Source organism: Syngnathus acus, chromosome 24 (genome assembly GCF_901709675.1).
Source record: "Syngnathus acus chromosome 24, fSynAcu1.2, whole genome shotgun sequence".
Lineage (NCBI taxonomy): Eukaryota > Metazoa > Chordata > Actinopteri > Syngnathiformes > Syngnathidae > Syngnathus > Syngnathus acus.
The window spans coordinates 4,035,525-4,059,522 of NC_051108.1; the positions used below are offsets into that span (position 1 = coordinate 4,035,525).

The following is a 23,998-nucleotide window of genomic DNA, read 5'->3' on the forward strand; positions in this document are numbered from 1 at the left end:
ACAAAAAATAACAATATAAATAAAATGAGCGATGAATAAATAATAAACCAATAACCCAATAAATAAGAGGAGCAAAACTGAGCCAGCATGCATACAGCAGACAGTAAGCACAGCGCAAAGAACAGGACGCTACGCTGAAAGGGGGAGCGAGTTCAGGATCCTAACAGCCTGGAGTATGAAGCTGTTGGAGAGTCTGGTGGTGCGGGAGCGCAGGCTCCTGTACCGCCTCCCAGAGGGCAGAAGATCAAACAAAGAGTGAGCGGGGTGACTCACATCACTCACAATCTTGGTCGCCTTGCGGGTGAGATGGGAGGTGTAAATGTCCTTCAAGGAGGGGAGAGAAGCACCAATAGTCACTAAGATCATAATTGCCTGGCTTTAGTTGGCGGCTTAAGAGCATAACTGACTAGAAGGTCACAGTCATGGTTTCATTAAATAAATAAAAAAATCATAAATGGAAGCTGACAGTTAAACAAGACACACATTCAATGATTTACATGGTAGGAATGGGTCATTAATTAAAATTTAATTGTGATTTCGATTTAGGTTTGTCACGATCATAAAAACATAATGAAAGAAAAATGATTTATGGGTGGAACAACTTTACTACAAGATTTTGATATTATCTGCTTCTTCATTTTTTAAGGTTGCTACGATTCCTCACAAATGAATTGAGGTGATATGTGAGTGAACATTAGCATAACACCCGATTGTCTAATATCAAAAAATATGAGTGGACATCGGATTAAATTGCTCCACACCATCATTTTGAAATTAATTGGGGCGATTCATGATTTCCTGTCACTGAGCTGAAACAATTTGTGAATTAGCCCCCTATTAAGTTCAACGAGTCAAGTAATGAGAAGAGTCAAGGAAAGATTTTTGGCTTGGGAGTGTGCTAATCAAGCTTTCAATGAACTTAAATGCACCCTGTAGATCTTCTACCACCTCTACCTTTTATTTTCCACCACCCCCATGCCAAATTTTGTCGTATCATGAACTGAAGAATTGAGTCACCTGAAATGAAATTATATATCCAGGTTGACTAATCCAAACTGTTCTGCGGTGACGTGAACAAAACTATACAACATGGTGGAATCTAAAATTTCAGTTCACTTGCAAGTATTGTTCTGTACAGCCCCCCCCCCTTTTTTTTTTCTTATTCTCCTTGTTCATTTGTCAACATCTCAACTTCTCAGTAATTTCTTAAGAAAGAAAACAAAACTGACAGGGAGTCAAAAGGACAAGGAAGAGAATGAGTCTATTGTGAGGAGCTGACATGATGGCCATTACAATCACGTTTTGGCCAATTATAACGTCTTTTCCACTGTGAATGTGTATTGACAAGAAATGACAGGATTTCAAAGTATAAATGAAGCTTAGCCTCTTTAATAACAGTTTACAGTGAGTGCTTATCGTGATCATAAAAGCTTCCATCACACAAAGCCCAAAAAGTCAATTTTGGGGTCTTATGACAAAAGCATGTCACATTATTGTTACGAAAAGACAAAGTAAATTTTTTTTCAAAGGTGTGTGTGTCTTTTAAGAGCAAAGTGCCTTGTTCCTCATTTCTGAGTTAACTATCACTCTCAGCAAAAAAATATCTCAGAACATATAAAAATATCCGCACAAAATGTAATCAAGGGACACAGTCTGTCCAGGTTTTTACAGGTGACCTACTTTTACTGAAACATTATCCCGCACCTCTTGAGTCTCTGAGGTAGTAGGTGACAGAAAGGGGAGCACTAAAGGCTGACAAGTTCGAATAGTAGAGTTATAATTCAGGGGTGTCAAACTCATTTTTATCGTGGGCCACTTCGTCGTTACAATAGAGGGCCGTAATTTATATTAAATATTTTCTTCAGTTATTGTTCAAATTACTGTAAAAAGGATAAGAAATTCATACAAAATCTCAACCTTGAAATTAAACATTATGGTATGGTGATCTCGCGGGCCATATAGAATGACATAGGCGGGCCGGATTTGGCCCCCGGGCCTTGAGTTTGACACCTATGAGTTATATACTGACTTTAAGGGACTGCGGAATTATTGGGGCGTATACAGACGTAAAAGAGGAATAAGAGCAATAAGGTCAATAGATGAACACAAAAATGCTACAACTGGTTATGTATTCTTCAAAGTCTAGACCAGGGGTGTCAAACTCATTTTTTTTGCGGGCCGCATTATAGTCATAGTTTCCCTTGGAGGGCCATTATGATTATTATTATTTACAGTATAGGCTACACAGCAAACTGATGAATAACCAATTTTGAAATCAAAGACCAGCCAAAACTGCTCAAATTGTTTAAAAAGATGAATGGTAATAAAAATTGCTAGCTATATTTCTATTTTCAAAAAGTGAAGACAATTTGTAATTTTAGTAATGACACAAAGTCGATGCAAAATTTGGCTTCACGGGCCTCATAAAATGATGTGCCGGGCTGTATCTGGCCCCCGGGCCTTGAGTTTGACACCTGTGGTCTAGACTTTGTTGCTTCAAAGTAACGTCAGAGCTTCTTCCCGCTACTTCTGAGATGTTATTGTCTCACCGTTGAAAACAGAGCGTGTCAAAGCAAAGCAAATCCATCCAAATTAAGCAGGTAGTCTACAAATATGATAAATTAGCCAACTCCATAATTAAAAGTCTTAGCAAAGGCACCTATGATGCTTGAAAACTCTCATCTAAATCCCCTTGAACATCAAAAAGTCACAACATCAAAACATTAGGTGTTGTACTTGTTGTGATTCTTGATTGCACAATTAACATAACAGAGTAGTATCGCAATCACCTTACGTATTAAATGCCCTCCAGATGTGCGCTGCTTATAGCCCGGCTCTCATTTCAAGGACAGCCACCTGGCATCTGCAGAGAGCTGCCTGCTCATCACTGTTTGATTCTGCCAGTGCCAGCAAACTGCTGTTTTATCAGGACGGCTAATTATAGGCAGACAAGGATGTGAAAACAGCATCCTGTCTCCTGAGTAACACAACGTGCCCACACATTCGTTTTGGAACACGTATGCAGTGAGACAACCACAAGGCGTTAATGTAAAAGGGGGAGTGCAAAAATATAAATATTCACAATCCATCAATCACATTGGCAGGATATAAAAAAAAAAAGAAAAAACGATGATGGCTAACTCCACAGCTGTGGTTTGCCAGTGACCGAATGTGTTCTTTGATTCCTATTTGGCATCATTGAACTTTAATTTTATATATATTTTATATATATATATCAATTTTATATATACTATTAATTTATATATATACATATATAAATATATATATATATATAATATATTATATTTTTTATTTTTATATATATATATATATATATATATATATATATATATATATATTTTAAAAAAATCTACTGCTTATCCCAATGAGCTTTTAACTTTTTTGTTAAGTGGCATGATGAACCCTGGAACTGCAATTCAATTGCAGGACGATAATAAGAATAAAATTAATTTCCTTCAGTTAATTTCACTTTCTTGTTCACAATTTAAGTCCCCATTATTGTTGTGTGAAAGCTTTCATTGTTATGGAGGAGCTAAATAATAAAGTGTTTTCATTAGCAGTAGGCCTACCTAAATAAAATAAACCGTAAAATAATACAGGAATTGAGGCAGACTTTAACAGTAAGTGTGACCTCTAAAATGGAAAAATTTAAATATTCGTTTCCCAAATAGCTGATCTCAATTACTTTGACCAAAGTTCAACTCATTGAGCTTGGCACATACACAACCACAACAAAAAGGCATCAGCAGAGCCTCAATATGTCAAATCACCATGGCAACTGAGAAAAATGGCAAGTTACTTTTCCCTCCTTTGAATTGTATATGTATAGTGACTATGAAAATACAGGTATATTCAATTTAATAAAAAAAAAAAAGCACTCCTGAAGCAGCGAAGGACAACAAATCGGTCTGGTTGGAAATTGATGTTTGACTGAATGCAGAAGTCGGAATGTGTTACTCCTTTGACATACCTACTTAACATTTAACCGCGCAGATGCTGCCTTGAATAGCATCTGGATTTCTTTAAGTGTTGGAAAAATGTACTTGGAAGCCGTTAAGAATGAAATACAAAACATCACTCTGTTGTGAATTGAATCCAAATAAATAGGCAAAATTTATAACGCTTTATTAAGTAAGCTATTTTGTCATTACGGTGGTACAACAACAATTTTTTATTTATTTGTTTTTTTATGGTACTTGATAATGGTAAGTTTGAGAACAATCTAATCGCATGTGCTGTATTCCTATGCGGCAACATTACAGGATGAATTTTATGACTGGCAGAAATAGAACCAAAAAACAAAAATGGAAAAAAAAATGAAACTCATCTTGATTTAGCCGCAGATGGTTGTTGCCTTGATCATGTCGTTGACATTTATTTGGTAAATGCCAAGCTTATTTTGAGCTCTGAAAGGTTTGTCCGACTATCATCATGAAATCCCACCATGAAAAATCATTACGAAAAGCTTTAACGCTGAAACTTCTGTTGATAGCACTACATTTGTCAGATAAATCGCCAATCATGTCCAATATAAAATGGCCTTGCTGAAATGATATTTTGTTTGTCAAGCTCTGCATCCCACAGATTGGCTCTCAGGTCAATTTGATTACAATTGTTTAACTAGAGAATAAAATTTGCTTCTGTGCTGCTACATTAATGTTCTTATCCAGCAACTTTATTCTATTATGTTGGCCAAGATATTTTCCTCTGGGGATACAACATGTCATTTACATAAATGACGAAAGTGTTTGTGGATAGATGCTTATGTCATTATCTGTGTTTTTAGTGACTTTTATTTAGATTTATTTTGTTTTGTTTTCTGGTATTCTATGTTTTTGCCTTGTCTGCTCATTTGCCACTACCTGTTTCTGACCAGCCCTGTTTTCTGTCAACCAATCAGATCCTTCAGCCAATTAGCGTCTTGTGTGCCTCGTTGTCTTGTCTATTTGTATTGGTTTGTTCCGTCTGAGCCAGTTTATTGTTTTTGTTCCTGCCAGCTTATGTTGCAACTTTCCCTATAGTTTGTAGTGATGTTAAAATTGTTTGTATTTTTAAATGGATTTATTAGTTTGGATTTTTATACCCAAAAAATTAAAACTGACGCACACACCATTGTGTCATCATTATCTTGTGAATGAAGCTTGGCCCAACTAGGTTGGATGCATACTTGCAAAGACAATATTTGTTTTACTTGGTTAATGTGATTTTTGCTGACACATTGTATTTATGATGCATGACTTGAGCAGCAAGACATTCTTATTGCTACAAGAGCACCATCATTTTTGAATTTATAATTACTAAATTTTTTAAAATAAATGAATGCATTTACATTGAAATTAAACACTCATTGTTTCATTTCCAAAGTCACAGAGAGCCAAAGCTGAAGAATCCTGTTCCTCACTTCTCACCTGCGTCAGCCATGAATCTCAGTTCTATTTTAATTCTGCCACATGGCAGACGGAAACCAGTTTTGACACATACTATGATGCCGGACTGAAATACATGAATTACTTACCCTTAAATAAAGCGTAATACGACCATGGTTTGACAGTAATTTGACGGCGTGAGGTGGATGATGTGTGACAGGTGTGAAACTTGACAGCTATGGGACTGCTAAAATATGTAATGATCATTTGTGCAGGTCATGTGGTATTAGAGCTCATGTATGGCAAGTGCTACTGTGCCTGTTTGCAATCGTGGGGAATTAAAGCCAACCGTGGGTCAGGTGAGGTGAGCCGTCAAGCTTTATGTTTGGAATTTACTATACATTGGGGCAACTGTTAAAGTGGTTGAGGTGAAATTAGGCTACCGTATTTTCCGCACTATAAGGCGCACCTAAAAACCTCCAATTTTCTCAAAAGCCGACAGTGCGCCTTATAATCAGGTGCGCCTTATATATGGACCAATATTGAGCCACTACAGCAGGCGTGTCCAAAGTCCGGCCCGCGGGCCAAATGTATATATCTTATATATGGACAAAGTTTTCAAATGGGCCATTCATTGAAGGTGCGCCTTATAATCCAGTGCACTTTATATATGGACAAAGTTTTAAAATGGGCCATTCATTGAAGGTGCGCTTTATAATCCGGTGCACTTTATAGTGCGGAAAATACGGTAGTCTGAATTATATTATGCTCAATTGTTGAGGAACATAACTTTGTCGGCTAAAATATTGATCCGGTTAGTACTTGCGTGTTCATACTACACACTTTTGATCGGAATAATTGATTTTGACATGTGCAGATTGACCAAATAGAGAGTAGAAGAAGAAGACATTGCGACTTCTATATCGACAGAACATCACTCCGTCCATTCCTACTTTAAACGTTAGCATTATTTTGCGTATTTTTCCCGTTTGCGCTGTTACGTTGAGTTATTCCGATCCGGCTTTTAATCCGAATAATTGTGTCCATGTAAACGTAGCCAATGTGTGTGAAACATAATCACATTTTCTAGCTTATTCTACCCTTAGTGGTGTTTATGAAGACCCCATCCAAGCCACATTCGCGATCACCCACTCACTGTTGCCACAATTTTAATTATCATCCTAAATTGTTTTTAAATGGATGTATTCCGATATTTTTCTTGTTGGCATGTTGGAAGTAAATCTGTCAGGCAGAAAACTTTCCTGAAGTGCACGGCAGCCGCTGTTAATGAGCATTACTGCCCGAGTTGAGTTATCTAGCTCCAAAATAGCATGTTATACATCTATGATTTGACAGCTGGATGACAGGGTGAGAAATAGGACATGTGGCATGAGAGTGTGAAGAAGGTCGTTTGCATCTCGTTGTGCGAGATGTGTCTCCGCTATGCTATTAGTGTGTGAGAAGAACACTGAGGTGACCACCTGCAAGAATGACAGCAGTGACTTAGAGCCAATTTTGGCTGTCAGCCATCTTAATTAATGATAGACCTTGACACTGATGCATTCTATTGGTTTTTTTTTTATGAAATAGCAAATATTGGTAATAAATGGTTATAAAAAAAAATCTAACAGAATTCAACATAATAATAACATCATTCTTAACCTGTCGTATGGAAAATTCCATATTATGACATCCCGGATTTGAATTCCTTCCTGATGCCAGGCCGCGTGTTTCTGCAACTACGGTATGGATTTGAGACGTAATTAGCATTTTTGCATGGTCGCCAATGACTTTCCGGGTCGTTCCGAACATTTTTTGTGGAGATATGTTTTCAAACGGAGCTACGTTCCATGATAACACAATAGCTTGTAGCGGTTTGGTATTCTTTTCATGCGCCGTGCCGTAAAGACTACATCTACAATTATTCGATGGCGTGTTCTAATTTTAGAGTTTAACATCATGCAGCTTTTGATTACTTAGCACTTTTCTAATTAATTAGCTGGAACCTGTAGAAGTGACCCTGGGGAAGAATTTGTGACCAGCTCATTGAGCTAACTTCAAAATAATTAGAAAACTAGATAACCTTTAACTTGTGCATTCTGCAAATTAAGGCTACTTATGTAGAGTAGAAATAGAAATAGAAATGAGACCATATTTAGTGTCAGAAAAGATTGAAAAATAAGTATCTCAAGTGCTAGCTTTGCCACAGATTTTTACATTTTCTGGCCACAGTCACTGGAACATTAATTTTCAATGTCTGAAGGCAACTCTCATTGCAGTCACTGTAAGTTTGAGTTGTCATGAATAATGTTGCAGCGGCGAAGAGGAGTTAAAGCCCTTACAAGTAAAATCAGCACTCACAAACTCGTCGTCACATGCCTTGAGCGGAAGAATGAAACATAATTTCGATGTGTATTTGATTATATGAGGAGTGATTTTTAATGCTGTTATCTTTTTATTATTCACGCAGCCTCGTAGAGCATCACCCCAATTTTGCTGTGTTTTAATACAATGACAATAAAGACATTCAGTTTATATCTTGTCGTTTTGGATCTTTTACTGCTGAACATTCTCGAATGTTTGTCGGCAGCCTCCAGGCTCGAACGGAAACAACTCCAATATTTGTACAAATAACGGCCTCTGTGTTAATAAATGTCTTTGCCCTAATATAAACCTTGGTACACTCTGAACTTGAGTAAATAAATGCCAATGGCCTCAGTATTTAGGATGTTTTTGTTGTCTCACCTCATCAAGAACCCTCCCTTTTTTTGTTCTTGTGCAGAGTAGTGAGTAAGTCTCCTATAGCCTCAGTGGAAGGTATGAGCGGAGACCTAGAACAATCTGGAAGCAATGGGCCAGTAAAAGGAATGATTCACATTGACTGCAGGGAGAAAAAAAGGAGACTTATCCTGGAAGGAGGACATATAGGAAAGAGTGTCTGCATTATTGAAATCTGGGGACGAGTTCTCAAAGGCATGAAGCAAGGATAATGGAAATACGTGTAATCTCCCATGTACACATCATTTCTGCAATTTGCTGCTCTTGTACTTGAATACTCCCATCCTTTGATATTCCTTGTGAAGGAATTCATTTCACACGTATTTACTAACTAGTCTTATTATTGACACAATATTATCCAAATTCTTTTTAACAGTCCATTTACCGTATTTTCTATATAAGGCGCACTGGATTATAAGGCGCACCTTCAATGAATGGCCCATTTTAAAACGTCCATATATAAGGCGCACCGGATTAAAAGGCGCACCTTCAATGAATGGCCCATTTTAAAACTTTGTCCATATATAAGTCCATATATTTGGACACGCCTGCTGTAGTGGCTCAATATTGGTCCATATATAAGGCGCACCGGATTATAAGGCGCACTGTGGGCTTTTGATAAAATTGGAGGTTCTTAGGTGCGCCTTATAGTGCGGAAAATACGGTATACATACCTTTGATTGAAGCAATTAAGAGTTCACTTTTTTTAACAAACTACAGCCATTCATTCAATAAGCCGGAATAGCCCAATCAATGATCTGCACGATCCAATAGCTCCCCCAAGTCGACCTGATGGAAGTAATTCAAGCGAAAACCTAGTGAGCAAGTTTTTTTCAATGTTAGAATCCTATCAAACAATACGATCACCTACAAAGCTTGTAATATACTTGACTTATTTATTCTTTTGGCAGCTGTTATTCTCCTAAACTTCTTCGTATACCTCAGGGACGGTGATTTTATAGAGGAAGTAAGTGATCAATAACTGCCAAATTCTAACAACTTTTATTTCCTTGCTCTTCCAAAGTGCTCTTGAGAGACAAATGCTTTGTGTTTACAAATAGTGTCTGAGGAAAGGCTACAAAACGAATATATGCAAAATATCTATTACTACCAACCTATTATGACAACATGAGAGACTTAGATTTTAAAAGGACCGCTGTTATTTTTGGCTGTTAAATGATCAATAAAGTTTTGCCAAATGAGCAGCTGACAAAAGCAATTATGACTGCTTTACTTAATGGCCTCTTTAAATGCTGTTGTCAGTTGGTAATGGAAAACAACGCTGGGACAATTGACAAACAAGAACCTATTTTCTGATTCCACTATATTTAAGTAAACTAGGGGGATAAATGAGGCTATAAATCCTGCAAGAGTACAATTAACAATGGAGAGCAGGTGGAAAGCTTGCACAAAATACTTTCCCACAAAAATATGCTGTTAAAAACATCACAAGTACACCTCAGGCAAAGCTTTGGGCTGATATACTTATTTGCATAAATGTAAGTCTGAAAGTATTTTCTCTCTAGGGTGAAATGGATGATTGATTTTTAAAAAGTGCAACCATACGGTTTCCACATGTTTTTGTAGTTTACATCACAAGGATGATCTTTTATACTCTCAACACATGCAGACACATTGAGAAGGGGCGCGTCAAGTCATTAGATGAAACTGTAGTGACATCTTGTGGTAGAAAAATATACAACAGATTGTTTAAAAAGAGGTTCAGTAAGTAATCACACACTCTTTTTTTTTTTTTGTAGAACTTTTAAGTTATATGGTTTGGTGACATTGTGAATATTTTACATTGTAAAACAATTATTGATTGACACCCATGTAAATGTTACAGCAAAATGTGTAATTTCAATTTAAGATTCACTATTATTATTTGTTAACTGATATTGTAATGGCAAATACGGTATTTTAAGAGGGTGTTTAGTTTTTTTAGCGTTCTGTACTCATTTTTGTAAGCTTTTACTATACAATTTTGATGCAACAAATACAAAAGTAGCTATTATTATTATTATTATTATATTGTTCTACTATTAATACTTAAATGTAAATTTGTGTCATACTTAGATTTGTTATTTCTATTTGGTTTATTTTACTATTTGTACATTAAAGTTGTGTTGTGTGCGCAGTAAACTCTTAAATTGAATTTTTTTTTTTTAAAAACATTCTCAGGCTAGAGTTTGTTGTGACGTCACACATCAATTGCGAAACCTCATAACGTGCATATGAATGGCTTTCAATCAGTATTAATATTGAGGCTGTTGTGTTGTAGTACAGATGCGCGTCATCTGTGTTAAATAGCCAATTGTAAATTGTGTAACCGGATGCTGATTACTTGTCAACTACCTCAAGAGGCAAAGTCTTAAGAAATTTGAAAGTTGAATTTTGCATATTCCGAGACGAGAGCAAGTGTATGTTACGTACGTCGTGTGCGGCACTTCCGGTCCAGCGGGTGGAGGAGAGACGTCGTTTAGCATCCTCACAATGGGCGATGTACCTTTGTACGTGACGAACATCAACGTGTCCATGGGGCAGAATGTGGACGTGGAACTGGTTTGTGAGCATATTCTTCATTTCCGTATTTGTTATTATTCTCGTGTTGCGCTTGCAGTCACGTGGTTGTCACTTATTGTGCGTGATGTATAGTGATGTATTCAATTCATGTTCATCGAGTCTTCTCAGATTCCGAACCCAAAACCAATCAAGGATTCTGAAAACGTGAAGCTGGGCGATGTGCAGAGGGAGAAGACCCCACGAAGGATCATCCATTTCTCCAATGGGGAGACGATGGAGGAGTATAGTACCGATGAGGAGGAGGAAGTGAAGGTGCAAGAGAGAAAGGATCTGCTTAACTCGGTTGATGCGGAAAGGGTGAGCAATCTCGTGAAGAACAGATTTACTGTTTATACTGTACTATTTGGAAAGTGTATTTGTTATTACTGCGTGGGGGGGGGGGGGCAGCATCTAATTATCACGGCAAGGGATTGACAAGCATTGACACAGATGTATAAATATCCTTGGCTATCTGATGACTCCTCCAAGGAAAAAAAAAAAAATCCTAGTTCCACTCGTGTCTATGTGAGCCAACAATGCAACACTGTTTCAACAATGCAACATTGTTTCCATGGAAACAATATTCCTAACAGGCCCTTAAAAGTGATGTCATGTAAACAAACAAAATGACACGGAAAATATTGTTATCTTCTTCTTAAACGTAATATATATTTACCGTATTTTCCGGACTATAAGGCCGGTGCGCCTTATATATGGACCAAATTCCTAAATTTAAACTGGCCCGAAGCATTGTGTCATGAAATCAATCATAAGTGGCCCGCTGAAGACTATGAATCATGAATCAAAAAGACTATGGATCATTATTTTGTGATTATAAAGTAATTTGTTGCGTCTGAAGTTGAAATAAAAAAGATAAAATGGAGAATGATTTGATTTGGATTAAAAATCTGACATGATGCATTAATGGTGCGCCTTATATAAGGACAAAGTTTTCAAATGGGCCATTCATTGAAGGTGCGCCTTATAGTCCGGAAAATACGGTACACATATATACTGTATATATGATTGCATTGCAGTCAAAGATGACTTGGGGTCCATATTTCTGGTTTCACATGTGGAAAGCTGCAACATCAACCATATCAGGTTTGTTTCTCAGTCAGGCCCAAAAATATTTTGACTGAATTTAAGTGCATTTTGAATAATAATTTTCACACTGCTGTCTTCCAGCATGCGATTACCTAGGGGAGAGGATGGCCTCCTTCTTCGGGATAACATCAGCTAAATATCAATACGCCATTGATGAATACTACAAAATAAAGAAAGAGGTCTGTTTTTCAAGGGCAGTTGTCCAAGCACTTCATCGTGATTTAATGTTCTCTTGTGTCCCCGTTGGGCAGAGGGAGGAGGAGGAGGAAAGCCGACTATCAGAAGAGGCAGAACATTCCATCACCAGGACAGAGCTTCCTGCCACACCACCTAATGTGACCTACAAGATCCAAAATGAAAATCAGGAAGCATGGTAGTCTAATCACGGCAACCTAACCATCACTACATTTTTTTAAACGATTGCATTTTTGTCTCATTACAGAACTTTATTTATTTGCCCACACATGCATTCATAGAAACTTTTAGTGAAATGCTGCATTCAAAAAGGACTAACATTGTTCATTTTTCTCAACTTGCCATTCTTGTTATTGTGCCTTTTCTGGAGACGTCGGTCTTCAGGCTATGATTGTGTGAAATGGTTTTTACATTTTGTGGTAACCGATGTTTGCTTGAATTGTCTTTTTAATTGGGACCCTTTTTTTAGGGCATGACAAGATTTTAACGACGTGATCTTAAATAACGATACATTGAGAAGTGATCACACATACTGATAATTGTGCCAAATTTATGCATTTGTGGCTTGAATATTTGAATTTATTTGTAAAATTTGGAGTCACGCTCTGAAAACAAAACCGATGACTTCAAAATAATGTTTATTTCAATTTGCTATTTATACCTATGATCAAAATACCATAAAAAGTTCAATATTTTATTGGTCTGGTTTTGTTTTCCAGACCTGTGTTTTACTGATCCAACACTTTATTTAGCCGTTTTATATTATTTTCGGAACATTGAAATAAAGTTAATAATAAAAGCCAGCTCGTGTTTGGAGTTTGACTTTCAGAAGTCGATGTAGGTTGTACATGGACTTATGAAAGTCGCTTATTATAGAAGGTTGTTTTCTTGATGAATGACACAAACTGCTGACACATTTCGGGTAAAAAAGTGAGTGTGTCTGGAAACAAAAGAGCCTCTGTCATGTTTTTCAAAGCCCCCCACTGTTCTCCATATAGCGTCATCATTCTGAGGTCACTTCATGGAGGATTTCGTAATTATCCAGTGACCTCGCCAATGGGATTGCTAAATATGTCCGCTAGAGGGCACAGTTGTGCAAAATACATGGATGTTTGTACAGTTCCAAAGTACCTTATTGTTTCTATTAGCAATACCGCCAAGTCTGTATTTGCATATGGTGGCCACCAGTTGTCATATTGAACATACTTGGCATTTTTGTGGGATTCCAGCAGCAAATGGGAGGACTGACATACACAACATGCTGACACCCAACTTATCAGAATTTGCATATCCTACTACCTTTTCTATCTGCACAACATTCCTTCAGTCTGACAATCTGCCACAGTGCTCTTGATCCGTATAGAACCTTGCGGGGATTTTTTCTGGGTTTTTTTTTTTCTTCTCAAAACTGCATGCCAGCATCTTTTGTACATGTTCTGAATTTTGGAACTTCCACAGAAGATCAGGCTACATTATTGATCTCCCAGACAATATTTAAGAAAAATTCCAAGATAGATACAGACAGAACTACCTCAAAAAGACTTTTTGCTTTCCAAATGATCTTAACACAAAAAGAATACCAGTTGTTCCATGAGCTAAATTCCCCCCAACAATTAACTTGAGCAGTCACGTACGTATCAGAAGCTGCCAACGTTAATTTATGCTCCGAAAGTAAAACAAAAAAAAAGATTCCACCACATTGTACCCGATCAGCCTCCCTCCCTCCCTCCTTTGTGGTATATGTGGCACATACCTGAATGAAAATAGCAACACGGGTTGGGGGAGTGGTAGACAAAAGGAAAATGAGCCATAAAGAATGTCTAAAAGAAGAGAATACATACGGACAGCAGAAGTTCTTTTGATGTGGGCCTCTGTGGGGCCCAACATGAGGCAGACCTGCTGAGCGAAGGGGATTTCCAACACTGCCTGATCTCCTGTATCACCCCCTCAGTCTTTGCATCCTCTGTGGGCGCTAAAAACACAAGAGTGCCTATTCACTAAAACATTCACACTTCACACATGAATAATTAATAATCCTAACATGCACGTTTTGGAGAATTTGATTGGAAGTTGCAGTACCAGCAAGCACTTAAGTAAACATGCAAGATGGCTTCCCACACACAATGAGCTGCCCACAACAACAAAAATAGCTGCCCATGTTGTGATTTGTAGGGTGAAGGGAGGCCTGCTTCCTTTTTTTTTTTCTGTCAGATTAATTTATGTAACAGCCGGTCAAAACATCCCTTTCACAATCATGTATGATAATTCATATTGAGGTCCGGATACTTTGGGTACTTTCCTCCATAAATAGCTGCCCGCCTCTGAAATGAAAAGCAAGAGGTGTGAACAAGGAAAAAGGAAATGTGTCATATCCCACCCAAGGGTCAAAGCAGCTTATTGTTGGCTGTTGGTTACAAAAAAAAATAATTCCCACTCCTGACTGATTCATCATTGAGATAAATGATTTAAAAGGGGGGATTTTATTGAGAATTTACCTTTTATGCCACCAATCTGGTCTCTCTAGTGTATTTTCAGCCATTGAATGTCAAATTTAGAACATTTTATATATCTGAAAATATATCGACCGTATTTTTCGGACTACGAGGCGCACAATGAAAAGGGAAATTTCCATATAGATGACATATTTCCAACATTTTATAATCTGAAAAATACATGACAGTTTATGCAAACCGATTTTAGCCAGGCTGTGACATCACCACAAAGATTTCATATTTATTTTTTGAGTACCCTGAAATGTTTTGATGTTTTTTTTATGTTGTCTAGCACGTCAAAGCAACCAATATTCTTAATCCAAATGAGAATTATGTCTTTATAATTATCATAATAATTACAGTTATTGAATATCCCAATTTTATTATTTTCTCCTAACAATTCGCAGAGGCCTACAATTAACACTTTAGAAGAACAAATTGAAGCACTATTTTTCAAACCATATGTTGTAAAAGTGGCCCATTCTCCCAAATCTTGGAATTTTACAATGAGGAAATCTCCCAACTTCCTGCAGGAGAGGAAACCCCCTGCTTTTGTTCTTCCTTGCCCTCCCCACAGAGAAGCAAAACAATCGATATTTTTCGCTGTTTCACTCAATTTAACTCACTAAGTGTCTTTTAAAATGCATTGCTGTTTTCTTTAAATCTTTTTGGCCACCACCACTCAAAAATATTTTGCATGGGACATTTGCATGAAAAAATAAATCATCATTAAATCCTCTGATTGACTGTGACCGACCGGTTCAGAGTAGTGATTAAGAACAGGGCCATGGTTTTATCTTCTCTTTGATTTTCTTCAAAACAAAATCAGACGCTGCTCAAGCTTGCTAACTCGACCAGTCTGTTTGTCCGTGTGGGGAAACAGCTCGTGACACAAAGGGGGAAATTTGAAAGGACGAGTAGAGGGAGGCAGCCGAGGAGCTCATTGTCCCGCTACGCTGAGGATCTAGTCTAACAAAGAGAAACAGTGAGAGAGGAATTCCCCTATGTTCAAACGTTTGCAGATGTTCGCCTGGCCAACCGCTACTGTGCACATCTGGCGAAAGCATCCCGAGGAACCCCCCACCACCACCACCTTTCCATGGCCGTCTCTCCACCGTGCCTTCTCTATGTCACACTGCCCTCTGCTCTACCCTGGAAAAGCAATTTCAGAACACACATGGCCGCCACTGCGCATAAGCCAGTCAGGCGGTCCAACCCGTCAGTCAGCTGCAGTAGATCCGCAGCAGAATAATAGGAAGCCTGAAAAGACCATTATCTTGGCAGCAGTAGGGAGAGATTTGTGCTGAGGGAAAGTTTGGGGGATTTTTACTCACAGCTTCCAAGTAGCTGTGCTACTGGAGGTCAGCGGTAGTCCACCACTCTTGCAGAATGGAGCCTACAAATCCTGCCATTTTGCAGGCTACATTCTTTAAGTTGGTTTGCAACTTTACTTCCAACAAGTGCAAAGCACAAAGAATGAAGATGTGATTGAATTGAGTGATTAGGGTATGCCGAAAAATTGTCGCTTGGTTTCAAGGCTGTACGGCTGGATCACGCTATAAAACACTTTTGTTATTGCTGTCGAGACACCTTTTGACCATACAATTTATTTTTTTTTCTTTCACTGATGTTCCCGTGATGCTATTTCAAAGAAGTAAACAAATTTGATGCATCACCAAATGCATATTGTTAGAAATGACGTCCATTGGGCAATATAATCAGTAGCAGTATCTATTCTAATCTATACATTATGCATAGTCGTCTTTAATTGGAGCTGATTTATCTTAGTTGATTTGATTTAAAGTTTTTATTTCTAATGCAGTATTCTTTGGCGATATTTTGAATTTGCATATTCTATTTTATAACTTTTTTCCTTATGTCATGTCAAATCCATGCATAAGTAAATAAATAAATAAATAAATATATGAGGTTAGTTTTCAGTGAATATATTTCGGCCAAGGTCTGGACTCTGTTCTTTTTCTAAAGGCCTCTTCAAAATAAGCTATATTTTAATTTATCTATAGTGTATTATAATGCACAAATGCACTTTTTTGTTCAAATGTACTTTTCATTGCAATGCATCAAGTCATAATTTCCCGGTCTGGACTCTGTTCTTTTTCTAAAGGCCTCTTCAAAATAAGCTATATTTTAATTTATCCATAGAGTATGATAATGCACAAATGCACTTTTTTGTTCAAATGTACTTTTCATTGCAATGCATCAAGTCATAATTTCCCTTTTTTTGTGTTTCTTATTATTATTATACACCATAAATCGGACTTGCAAAATACACCGAGTCAAATATTGTAATCAAGGACAAAAACAAGGTTAGCATGGGTGTTGCTGGGTGTCACCTGGATTGCTTGTTGTTCACCTTTCCAAAATAAGTCACCCATGCAAATCGGTCAGACTTGTTTGTAGTCGTTCAGGCGCTGCACACAAGCGAGAAGTGCACAAACGTGCACACACACACAATAGCGGGAAATTCCCAACAAAAATTCCGCCCGAGCAGCATGAGGACATTCCTGTGTTTTTCAGAACGTCTCGTTGCTGAAATAAAAGTCACATATACTGCCATGAAGCCTTTTTCAAAGTCTTAAGTACCCTCAAGCTAGCAATAAATCTCCCCTGCCTTGCGGATATTGGAAGTAAGATTAAATTTCCTGACAGCACTTTGGAAACACGGTAAGCGTGAAGGAACAAGTAGAAATAACGAGGGAATTTAGGTGTTAACACAAAGTAAAATCCCACCCATTAACTGCTTTTAAATCCTTAAATCAAATTGTAGTCCTTCCAGAAAACAAAAACGTTATCAGCTGTTGAATTCTTGAGACGTTTTGTCACTCCAAATTCCCCCAACATTCTCTGCAATGACATCACCACTCAAAGTCATTCTTTATTTTTTTTTTTACATTGACATAACAAACACAATCCATGGGAACATTTTTTCCATCCGGGGACAGTGCGAACATGCGATTAATGAATGCAAAAAGTGTTTGACGAAGAAGGGGGGGGATTTTTATAGGCGTACAGTAGTGTGTCAAACATGAGTCATTCTGTTTCGGTCGCCATTATGTACCACAAGCATGTCTCATTGCAGTCACCATTCATGCTTGCCTTGTATTTAGTCATACAGTGGAATCATTGTGCTTTTTGGGATACACTATATCATGTTGGTTTGATGCATCACTTTGATTATTTATTACAAGTACAGTTGATTTGTCACAGTTGGCATGGCGACAATATTTCTTCTCTTTTAAAGCCATTGGATTACAGACTTTGCGATTTGGTTACACCAGGAAATACTGACTCCTATAATTATGATCTGGGATAAAGTTTTTGAAGCCTCGAAGTTCCCTTTCGGGGAACTGTAGTGGTCTGCTGGTTAGACCTTGGATAGGAGAAGCGAGGATAGATGATTAAATCAAGGCAAGTTTATTTCACGCCTTTTAATTAAAAGGGCTTTTTCGTTTAAAATCCCCATCAATGAAGGGGGAAAATTCCCAGATCGCATTTTTTTGGGGGGATTAAGAAACTTTTTGGTGAAAATAATTGAATTGCACGATGTCAATGATTTGAAGACTGCTATTAAAAGATTCGCATTAGTCTACCACATGTTTTGGTCATCTCATGTACCACAATGAGAAAAGGGAATGAGGTCATGCTTACTAAGCTCACCAGTTTAATTTATGTTAAATCGACTTGAAGTTTGAAAAGACAATGATAGTGTTGCCCTTTGTTGACAATCATTTTTTCCTTTATTTTCAAATGAAATGAAAATGAAATAAAGTTGACATTTCAGTCTTTGACGGATTCTAATTCTGGCAAATCAAAACAACCGGACGACTCAAACACTTTTAAATGCACGTGTGGCATTTTGTGAAACTTCAGTCATCATGACTGCTGTTTGTGTCTAAAGTGTTTGACTCTCCAGTTTATGTCACACTGCCAAAGTTTAAATGCTCCATTTTATGAAGGAAATTCCTTTGAATGAAATGTTGTGGTTTATATCTTTTGCAAAGGCAAAAGGCACAGTTACGTGGATTCTGACTCAAGTATTGCCAAATGAAGCATTTCGGTTGGAAACAAAACAAAAGGATTTGGTCACATACATTTGAAGAGTCTTGATGAAGGTTTTAATTTGAAGCTTTAACATCACATAAAGGGTGCATATTATTCACACACCCCTCCACACACACACACGCAACGTGTCACAGTAGTGAAGTCATAATTTTATGGCCGCAAATGGAAAAAACAGTAAGTACTGCATAATTGTCATATTTCTACTACAGCGTGTAAAATATTTGATTTTATCTTATCTATTATCGATTTTATATAGTATCTTCACTAGCCTGTTTATGTCAGGAGGAGAACAACAACTCATTGCAACACACCATGAAGTGACATTGCAGCCATATGTGTGCTTGCAACATGACAGACCACGAGCTCAGTTAAAAAAAAAAAGAAGCTTGCTGTTCCTTGTATTTGTGTCAAGGGTAAAGGAAGCAAGTATAGCATTGTTTCCAGCATGTCTGCAATTTTTTTTTGCAGTCTTTCTTACTGGGTAGTTTGCGTGGCTCTGAAAAACTTTACTTTCTGGTATTCATTTGGATCAGAATTATTTCAAGCTTTTAACAGTTAAATGAAAGCACATAGTATGGAAATACAGTAAATGGAACAAAATATGCTGTAACATTTGAGGTTCTGTGCCTGGATTGCGAAACTGAGTGCCACACAAGATGACTCGGGGGTGGGGGTTCTTTCACACACAAAGTGGAAACACTTCATAAACATGAATGAGAGATGCTTTCGGAGAGTAAGGTCAGAAGTAAAGGAGGCCAAAGAGATACCATGAGTGGAAAATAAAGAGTCAACATAGTGGCAGAATGCATGGGTGGAGGGGGTTCACTGTTTAGGTCATGAAATTCCATTCATGAGTAGAAATATAATACATTCTTGAAAATATGTCTTTATATGCATGGTTGAATGATGGAATAGGAAAAAAAAACTCTTTTCACTGTAATCATGGATAAACTGTTAATAGTTCTGTGTTTATGCCATACATTCCCGATCAAAAGTTATGTAAAAGATAATAAATAATAGTCAATCAAGCTGCATAGCTGCAATGGTCAAGAAACCTTTTGCATACTTGTGGGGGGGAAAAAAAGGCTCTGTAACCAATAAAAAGGAAGTAAAACACGCCGCTGGAATATGTCGATGGTCATATATTATCTATTTTATTTTGTTATCTGTAAATGAAGTTTCTTAAGAAACCCACAATTTAGGTCAATTAAACGTCATTACAAACAAACTTGGGTTATGTTTAAATGTCAGAATTATTTTTTTTAATTGAATAATGTAATTTTTCCTCTGTTATACCTAGTTATCATAATAATACTTTTTATTTTAATACATCAGTATACTTTTAGTTTTATCTATACACGCAAAGAGCTCTTGGTTTCCATGGAAACGGCAGTAACCTTTCACACCGGATGTACTTTTAGCCTCAGCAGCACAACTTCCGGGTTGAAACGCCGTATTCGCCGCTTGCATATTTTGTTTAGGACGAACACCTCGGCCAAGTTTACCTTGGAAAATGTCCCGAGGCTCAAGTGCAGGGTTTGATCGCCACATTACCATCTTCTCTCCTGAAGGAAGGCTTTATCAAGTCGGTCAGTATGTGTATCATTTTAAACGATAGCCGGCGTGTTAGCCAGTCAGCTAAATGCGCTGTCATGGTTTGGTTAGCTCCTCTTAATAGCTCGCAAATAAGGCATTACTGCAGCGAAAAAAATCGAAATGTATTATATTAGTCCATATGTAGTTCGTTTATGTTGCCGGGGATATGTTTTGACAACTTAAATATTCTTAAATTGATCTGCGTGAACCAGCAGTTTAGCAATGAGCTAACATTAGCGTGTCACTGACTAATTCATTGTTGTTGTACTTTTGCTGTAACAGAGGGCTACTATGAAACATTTTTGCTATCATTATTAAATTAACTAAATTTGTATTGATTGGTGTAGTTTTGGGGTGAATTGCAAAGCTTTTCTAAACTGAAGAAATTCGAAAGTGAAAGTATAGCAATTTTGCATGCATGTAATGTATTATTTGTCTTAAGAAGTTATGTTCTATACTAAAGCCCTACCCAAAGTTTATTCATCGATGCTGATGCATATTACAAAGATAATCCTTAAAGGAAGAAGGAATACAGTACTCCCTTTGTGTAATTAAAATTTTGTCACAGTCGACTTTTGCCCTGCTATTTACACAAACCCTTACAAAACAACTGTCTCTCAAACATAACATTACCATCATCCTGTTTCCCACTTGCAGAATATGCATTCAAGGCTATCAATCAAGGTGGACTCACGTCTGTCGCCGTCCGTGGGAAGGACTGTGCCGTTGTTGTCACACAGAAAAAAGTACCGGTGAGTGTGTATCAGTTCATTTGCCTAGCTTGGATGTTAACAAAGTTCTGTAGATCATCAATAACATTTTTTTTATTTCCCATAAACAGGACAAGCTTCTGGATTCGGCCACAGTGACCCACCTTTTCAGAATAACAGATAACATTGGATGTGTAATGTCCGGAATGACAGGTAAACAATGAGAAGACACCAAAACGATCAACAACACATTTCACCTTGTTTACCCCCACCCCTCCCTCCTGAATAGCTGACAGCAAGTCCCAAGTCCAGCGCGCCCGCTACGAGGCAGCCAACTGGCAGTACAAGTACGGCTATGAGATCCCAGTGGACATGCTTTGTAAAAGACTTGCAGACATCTCTCAAGTCTACACGCAGAATGCTGAGATGCGACCACTGGGCTGCTGTAAGTACATATTAAAATCAGTCAGAAATTCAAATAGTTTAACGCTGTGCCTTTAAACACCACTGGGTGTGTCCTCCACTTAACCAGCTCGCCAGTGATAACTTGCCAATAAATTACACAAAGGAGAAACTTGACATTATCCGTGAACAACAAACCGATGAGGTAAATCATCAAAGGTTGCACTTCTATGGTGCAACTTCCTCAATAACTAGGAAATAACAGAAGTTAATTATGTGATTAAATAATCACAATTATTATAATTACGTAATGGCTTTAGTTACTTTTGATGCAATGTTTACAGTGGTTTTTTTTAAAGGCTGTTTAAGATCACTTTTCAAGAAAGAGGTTCAGCTTTACACAGCAGAAGGCTTAAGTGCACAAAGCCCGACCCAGCACAACAAAGAGTGGGCTTGTAATTGATCCAGTTTATTGTAGAAGACCCCCTTGGGCTCTCTTCCTGGAGCTCGTCGCTAAATACTTCAAAGTCAAGAGCGTCGTTGTACCCGCAGGTATGATTGTGATCGGTGTAGACGCGGAATGCGGTCCCCAGGTCTACAAATGTGACCCAGCTGGCTACTATTGTGGCTTCAAAGCCACTGCGGCTGGGGTGAAGCAAACAGAAGCCACCAGCTTCCTGGAGAAGAAGGTGAAAAAGAAATTGGATTGGACCTTTGAGCAAACTATCGAGGTAAAGAATGCAAAATCTTTCCACCACTTATCCTATAAATGATTGGAAATTAATAAAGAAATCTCCTTCATGCTTTTTTTTTTTTTTTTTTTTCCTTCTCCTCACTGTTCTAGACGGCTATTTCCTGTCTGTCGACTGTGCTCTCCATTGACTTCAAGCCCTCTGAGCTTGAGGTGGGCGTGGTCACAACGCAAGATCACAAATTCAGGTAAAGGTGGCTCAATATGGTTCTAAAATAATAACCAAAAAAGGAAAGACATTTTTTAAAGGGCATCATTCCTTGTTAATGAGATTTTTTTCGATGGTGAGGGTGGATCTTGAAACAGGTAGTGAGATTACGTAATAAAGAAAGGTCATTGTTTGTGATTTAATCCCATCGGCATGTGTGGAATTTAGATGGGTGAATTTATAAGGGGGTGACATCATAGAATAAAACTATTTCCTCAAGGTGAAACTCAAATGCTATGACATAATGAATTGAAGGCCATTTGATCAAAAACTCAAAAGTAATTTCTGCAAAAATGACAGGAACAAAAAAATAGCTCAGTCTATTTTGTTCTTTCCAGGATTTTGACAGAGGGCGAAGTGGATGTTCACCTGATGGCCCTGGCCGAGCGAGACTGAGCGAGAAAACAAATTGACCCCTGTTTGAATTTAATTTGAGCATGATGCAGTTCTTACATAAAGACTGGCGTTCTATTGGTTTGCTGTACATTTCCCCCCTTCTGATACATTCAACAATAAAAAAGGTTTTCTAAAGAGACGCTCATGTGACTGCATCCGGTTTCATCAGAACTGCTTTCATGTGTCAAATTTAGAAGCGGTAGACGGCTGTATATGTGAAAAATAAGCGGCGCACAACTTCACATCCTGTTGTAGAACTTGAAAAGCACCAGATCACATGACTCACCAAAGTACTCTAGAATCGTTTTTGGGTGGGTTTTTTTTGTTACATGAGCAGATTTGACCTTATTTTGTCAATGCGCTATAATGTGCACAAGGCTGAGAGATTTTTACAGTGGTTCATTAGTGATCACTAATAATTTTTCCTAGAAAAAGAATGCTCAGAACTACCACAAAAATGATTATTAAAAAAAAAAAAAAAGCTATTTCAGCAGATTTTTTTTTTTTTTTGCTTTGCTTGTTGGAATTTGCTACATTGTGTGCAATCATGTATTTTGGGAAAAACAACCATGTGAGCTGTCATCATTCACTCTTAAAAATGACATCACATTCAGTCAGTCCAGTTTCTATCAGTCATCAAACAATTTATCATCTGCCCCTCCTATCTGTGAATCACAAATCAAAACTATAAATCCCCTCTCAGATGTCATGTTTTCCGAAATCAAGGAATCATTTTTCGGAGCTCCCCTGTCATGTGGAATGAAATGTGCTTTTAAAAGGAAGCAGATGAGTCCCTGGAAAAACCCGTCAAGTCCCCGGGCGTCCGTTTATGGCGTCCTAATGTTTACAGCCCAGGGGACAACTACATGCTAATCGTTCGGGGATCTTGGGTAACGGCAGGTTTCATAGTTGTACCGGTTGATCAAGGTCATTCTAAAAAAAAAAAAAATCTGATGACTAGGATTGGGATGGACTGTACTTTCCAGAAAAGCTTCCTGCTCACTGTGACTAAGCAACACTTAAAAAAAAAAAAAAAAAAGTACCTTCAGTTCCTTGTGTTGCGCTATCGATTCAGTGGAATATTCAGAACATTATGTTCTAAGTGTGCCGCCATGGGATTTTTTTTTTTTTTTTGTGACTCACGCACTGTGACCTCGCCCCATTCAAGGAAATCCCAAACTTGTTTCACCGGGCTGGTTGGGATCATTTTTGGTCTGTGTGTGTCTGAATTTTAAAGTGTGGCTCATAATTCTCAACCCTGTCAGTTTATGTGTCGTGACTAAGTGTGGTCGTGTTCCAGTAAAAAAAAAAAAAAAAGCCTCACACAGAAG

At 37.8% G+C, this 23,998-nt stretch overlaps 2 protein-coding genes and 1 long non-coding RNA gene across 6 annotated transcripts; all 3 read left to right on the plus strand.

Annotated features, from left to right (window-relative positions):
• The first annotated feature begins 9,407 nt into the window (after nt 1-9,407).
• LOC119117990 lies at nt 9,408-23,998 on the plus strand. Its single transcript, XR_005096634.1, has 3 exons — nt 9,408-9,420; nt 12,547-12,548; nt 22,793-23,998. It is a non-coding gene; the product is annotated as an uncharacterized LOC119117990 (long non-coding RNA).
• LOC119117987 (protein FAM177A1-like) lies at nt 10,591-12,828 on the plus strand. Of its 4 annotated transcripts, none has more exons than XM_037244661.1 (5): nt 10,591-10,727; nt 10,848-11,045; nt 11,765-11,831; nt 11,916-12,013; nt 12,086-12,828. In XM_037244661.1, the coding sequence occupies exons 1-5, from the start codon at nt 10,659-10,661 to the stop codon at nt 12,209-12,211; spliced, it is 558 nt and encodes a 185-aa protein (XP_037100556.1). In that variant the 5' UTR covers nt 10,591-10,658; the 3' UTR covers nt 12,212-12,828. The 4 variants fall into 4 exon arrangements, with proteins under 4 accessions (XP_037100556.1, XP_037100557.1, XP_037100559.1 ...); XM_037244662.1 differs by having other exon boundaries at nt 10,592-10,727; nt 10,857-11,045; XM_037244664.1 differs by having other exon boundaries at nt 10,595-10,731; nt 10,857-11,045.
• On the plus strand, nt 20,019-22,791 carry LOC119117986 (proteasome subunit alpha type-6). The gene is made up of 7 exons (XM_037244660.1): nt 20,019-20,193; nt 20,858-20,952; nt 21,042-21,123; nt 21,200-21,355; nt 21,865-22,043; nt 22,157-22,251; nt 22,610-22,791. The coding sequence occupies exons 1-7, from the start codon at nt 20,118-20,120 to the stop codon at nt 22,665-22,667; spliced, it is 741 nt and encodes a 246-aa protein (XP_037100555.1). The 5' UTR covers nt 20,019-20,117; the 3' UTR covers nt 22,668-22,791.

Bases quoted from the DNA above. Each gene is read 5' to 3' on its own strand.
- LOC119117986 (XM_037244660.1), top strand. From the start codon at position 20,118: ATGTCCCGAGGCTCAAGTGCAGGGTTTGATCGCCACATTACCATCTTC. The intron at 20,953-21,041 runs GTGAGTGTGTAT...TCCCATAAACAG, and splicing joins TCACACAGAAAAAAGTACCG to GACAAGCTTCTGGATTCGGC. The intron at 21,356-21,864 runs GTAAGTACATAT...TTGTACCCGCAG, and splicing joins GATGCGACCACTGGGCTGCT to GTATGATTGTGATCGGTGTA.
- LOC119117987 (XM_037244661.1), top strand. From the start codon at position 10,659: ATGGGCGATGTACCTTTGTACGTGACGAACATCAACGTGTCCATGGGG. The intron at 11,046-11,764 runs GTGAGCAATCTC...ATTGCATTGCAG, and splicing joins ACTCGGTTGATGCGGAAAGG to TCAAAGATGACTTGGGGTCC. The intron at 11,832-11,915 runs GTTTGTTTCTCA...GCTGTCTTCCAG, and splicing joins TGCAACATCAACCATATCAG to CATGCGATTACCTAGGGGAG.